General features: G+C 31.3%; 1 protein-coding gene across 1 annotated transcript in view; it reads left to right on the top strand.

The window, feature by feature from the left end:
• The first annotated feature begins 3,467 nt into the window (after positions 1-3,467).
• The window catches only part of LOC106340336 (protein STRICTOSIDINE SYNTHASE-LIKE 2-like), a 2,966-nt gene continuing 1,815 nt past the window's right edge, over positions 3,468-4,618 (top strand). The window contains exon 1 of the mRNA XM_013779220.1: positions 3,468-3,885. Coding sequence (XP_013634674.1) covers positions 3,611-3,885 — 275 coding nt within the window. The 5' untranslated portion in view covers positions 3,468-3,610. The remainder of the gene's footprint in view (positions 3,886-4,618) is intronic.

The raw sequence follows: 4,618 nt of genomic DNA, 5'->3' as shown, positions 1-4,618 counted from the left end.
GCCCATTCGTTCATGCAACTTTCAGGTAGATTGTGATCAGTTTTAATATTCATCATTTTAGCAGCTAACGACAATTTAGAGAGACCTTCTCTACAACCACTGTAAAGTGGTTGATTCGCCGCGTTTAACATTTCGTAAAACTTTTTTGCATCTATATTAGGTTCTTCATCTTCATTATGAGCTACGAATGCATCAGCTACCATATCATGAACCCTATCATAATCTACCATCTCCTCCTGATGGTAACTATGTTCATTATGAAAATGATGATCGACCGGTTCTTTTTCCTGAAAATTGCTATTACTACTACTAGCTTCATTCTGATCACAATTAAAATCTTCTCCATGTTGAAACCAAATAAAGTAATTTGGCGTGAAAAATATATTTATTAAATGCTTCCAAACATTTTCACAGTTTGCCAGTTTCGAATTGTTGCATTTCCGACAAAGACAGAACATCTTACCGCTTTCTTGGGCGAGCGGTGTTGAATCTGCTTGATGCATAAATGTCTCCAGGCCCGCAAGGTATTCTTTCGTCACTCTCCCGTTAGCATCTCTATGCATATACATCCACTTCCGCAACTCGTAAATAGTCCCGGAGCCAGCCATTTTTTTTTCTTTCACGTTTTTTGTTGTTGGTGTGTTTAAAATGATGTTCAAACATCCATATTTATAGGAAATTTCGAATCTGGTACTTGTAATTTTCCTATGAATTTACGACGAAAATTAATTAGGTGGCAAAAAAAACGTGTAACACCTACAAAGTTGGTGGATTCAAAATTTCCTCGCTAAATACACGTAAATTATTTCCTCGTAAATAACACGCGAAGTTTACGTCGTATTTCCTCGTAAAATACTCGTCAAATTACATCCACTTTACGACAAAACGCTTTTGTCGTAACTTTACGAGGAAATAACGATGACATTAGTTTTCCACGTAAGTTTCTCGTAAAATCGACGTAAATTTACGAAGATTGTTTTTCCTCGTTAAATTTCATCGTTAAGCATGTGTTTTTTTGTAGTGAATCATGGTTGCAGCATCGGGTAAATGGGATCCAGGTAAATGGCTTACTGTTCGGTCAACATTTCATGATTAATAATTAGTAAAGCTCCGGCCGGTTCTATGTGGTGAATAGGGATATATTTAGTATTAAAGACATGTGAGTGCTCCGTTATATATATATATAAATTTCGAAGTTCAAAAAAAAATCTGAAGTTCATAAACCAATCTGAAAAGGTGCGAGGCTTATGACCAGCCTGTGCAGTCCAGACCACTAACCATAATAGACAAGATAAAAACGGGATACTTGTAAACAATATGTGGTCACATTCTTGTTCTCTTCTACTAATATGGTTGTCACATTCTTTTTTATGATTATTTCCTTTAATTGACTCTGATGTTTATGGCATTGTTTGTTTGGATGGGTTTGATGGCAAACAAAATTTTTAAAATGGTCAGAACTCAGAAGGCAACACAACGAATAGGTTGTTTTTACCAAAAAAACGAATAGGTTGCTGAGTGGAGCTGCATGCCTTTTCTTTTTCTGTCCATTGCCCCCCTTCTCCTGCGATTCACTTCCTCCAACCTCCTTTGTCTTTTTTTTAATTATTATAATTATAATTATTATCATTAAAAATTTATGTTTTATTTATGCCTAAAAAATCAAACAAAAGCATTTATTATTTGGTGAACAAAAAAACATTTATTTTTTGTTACATACTAAAATGTAAGTAGTAAGATATTGATCGCGTTGTGGTTTTATATTATTTTTGGTTTTAAATGTTTAAATTTGAGCAATTTTCTCAAATAACCATTTTAATTTTTTTTTGTCACAAAAATAGTATTCAATTAGAAAAATAACCAAAATAGTCATTTTTATTTTAAAAATTTTAATATAAATGTTCTATTTTTTTAATTAGAAATCATATTCTCAAAATTCCACTCCTTAACTCTAAACCTTAAATCTAGATTAGTTAATGCTATCATATAAATGTATTTTTGTCTTTTACCTCTTCCATTCTTCCTCATTCAACGTTTAATTTTCTGTGTAAGGAAAATGTTAATTTTCCATATATAATTTGTTTTGGTCGTCGAATAACATTACTTTACCCAAACCTGTAAAACTGATGCTAATTAGATAAACATCAAATCTGCAGAATTTTTTGGGGAAAATTACAGAGAATACGCAAAATATATCTACTTTTAATACAATGATCTAAATGTGATCCCTCGATCTCCGGCGTTTTGTAAGCAATCATACCATCTACATGTATACTATGCATAAAAAATCACAAACATACTCCATCTAACTAGATCTGGACTGGCGTATCCGAGCGGGTCATGTTTTCAATTTTATTAAAAAAATAAATTACAGAAAACATGTACTTAGATTAGTTTTTTTTTTTTTAAATCTCTTGTAACTTTTTTTCTCCAAAATCTGCATAATTTGCGTTTTCTGGTTTTGAACCTCAGACCTCATGGTGTATAAGCATTAGTGAACCATTAGTCAAACCACTGGACCAAGGGGGCTTCCACGTACTTACATTAGTTATTAAAATAATTTTATTATATATATGCATTCGGTTGGGCAGGTTTTGATTCAAAAAAAAAGCTAATTAATAGATATATCTAAAAAATGTTGGTTCGTAAAGAAATAAAAATATATAATTAAAAGTGTTGGTTATTTTATTTCCTAAAACATTCAACTTATAAGGAAGGAATAATTTAATAAATACATGTGGGTATATAACTTTATAGTATAAGGATATATTTAATTTAAAATCTTACAAAAAAAATTGGGTCCAAGTGAATGTTTTTGTTTTAATAAGAGAAATATAATACTCCTTCCGTTTTTTTAATATAAATCGTTTTAAAGAAATTTTTATGTTCCAAATTATATGACGTTTTCGGTTTTCTATATAAAATTTACTAACATTTAATGTTATATGACCAATGATAATATACATTTTATTTTATTATTGGTTGATTTGTAGTTAGGTAAATAATTAATAATATTTTTGTTTAGAAAATATAAAAAATAATGATTTTCTTAATCTACGTTCACAATTATAAAACGACTTATATTAAAAACAGAGGGAGTATGAATTTTACTTATTTTTTTTGTTTTTAATGTTTATTTATAGACAATTTAGAAATGAATAATCATATTATATATAATCATTGAAACTTATATGTCATATATGCATAATTGATACACGAATTGAGGCAGACTAGAAGAATATATTGTTTGATTTCTTTGTAATCTCATTCCATAAACGGCAAAACTTTTATCTTGACAATGTTAGTTACGTGAGTAGTATCATGTATGAATGTCTGGTAAGTAAGAAGGAAATGTATCTTTCATAATAAAGCAGTAAGAAAGAAATGTTTGAACAGAAAAAAATTAACATATGAACTAACAAATGCCTGATGACAAATGCATGATCCACGAACCCCAAGAATACAATAATATAACTATTTAGTGTTGAGTTTTTGACACGAAGTCGACATGTATAAGAATAACTATTTATTAATTTTGAAATTAGTTTATATATAAGAGAATAATCACTCTTACCACAAGCCACAGTTTAGGGTGGGAAGAAAAGGGAGAATGATGAAACTCTTCTTTGTGTTGGCGATATCATTTGCCCTTCTCTTAAGCCTCTTCGATTCTTCTGGCGAGAGTCCAAAACATGGAGAGTCAATGTTCACAGTTCATTTCCCTGACTTCCATCTGATTCCTACCACCGGCGCTTTGGGACCGGAGAGTTTCGCCTTCGATTTCTACGGCGACGGTCCATTCACCGGTTTATCTGATGGTCGAATTGTTAAGTGGACAGCTAATGAGAGTCGTTGGATGGATTTCGCCGTCACCACTCCAACAAGGTACACAATTATTTCTCCTTTTCATTTTCCACTTTTATTGGGAATGTATCTTCATAATAAACCCTGGGTATTTGAATTTGTTTTGTAGGTCTTTTTAGTGCACACTATAGGTTTTGATAGAGTAGCGTAGATAGCCTTTTGAATGTTTTTAGGTGATATATATCAATCTTAACTGTGTATTTGTGATCAAAATGTAGAAATTGGATAAGATTGTCAATTCAAATTTGATTGATATAAGTTGAAGTTGAGCCAAAAAAAATTGAACCGAAAAATAAAGCAAAATCCTTCAACTGTATCCAACTAACTCCCTCTGCCCTACCGAGATAAACGATCTAAATTATCAGAATAATAAAATTATCCTTTGAAATGCCAACAGTGTTTGACTTTAATCTTTTGAATATAACTAAACTATTTATGATACAATTAGTTATGAGTTCCTGACCAAATGAAAGGTACTTCTTTTGTTTCTGCATATGTACTTCAGTTTTCACGTGGTCAACTTGGTTGTTTTGAGTTGCAAGTTTAACTTTCTGAATCACAATTTGTTATCTGGGCATGCATGTGAAGTTCCCATTTTGAAGGGATCTTAAAATTCAATTTCCATGTGCATTGATTATATATATATATGCACATTTGACTATGCAACTTAATTGCTTCTTTAGTTTCCTTTGATTATTTTATCAGTTGCTGCTCCTCAAGAATGTTTAGGGCATGCGCAGCGGGGTTCAAGGGG

This window comes from Brassica oleracea, chromosome C4 (assembly GCF_000695525.1).
Source record: "Brassica oleracea var. oleracea cultivar TO1000 chromosome C4, BOL, whole genome shotgun sequence".
Lineage (NCBI taxonomy): Eukaryota > Viridiplantae > Streptophyta > Magnoliopsida > Brassicales > Brassicaceae > Brassica > Brassica oleracea.
This window is presented reverse-complemented; position numbering and strand designations above follow the sequence as displayed.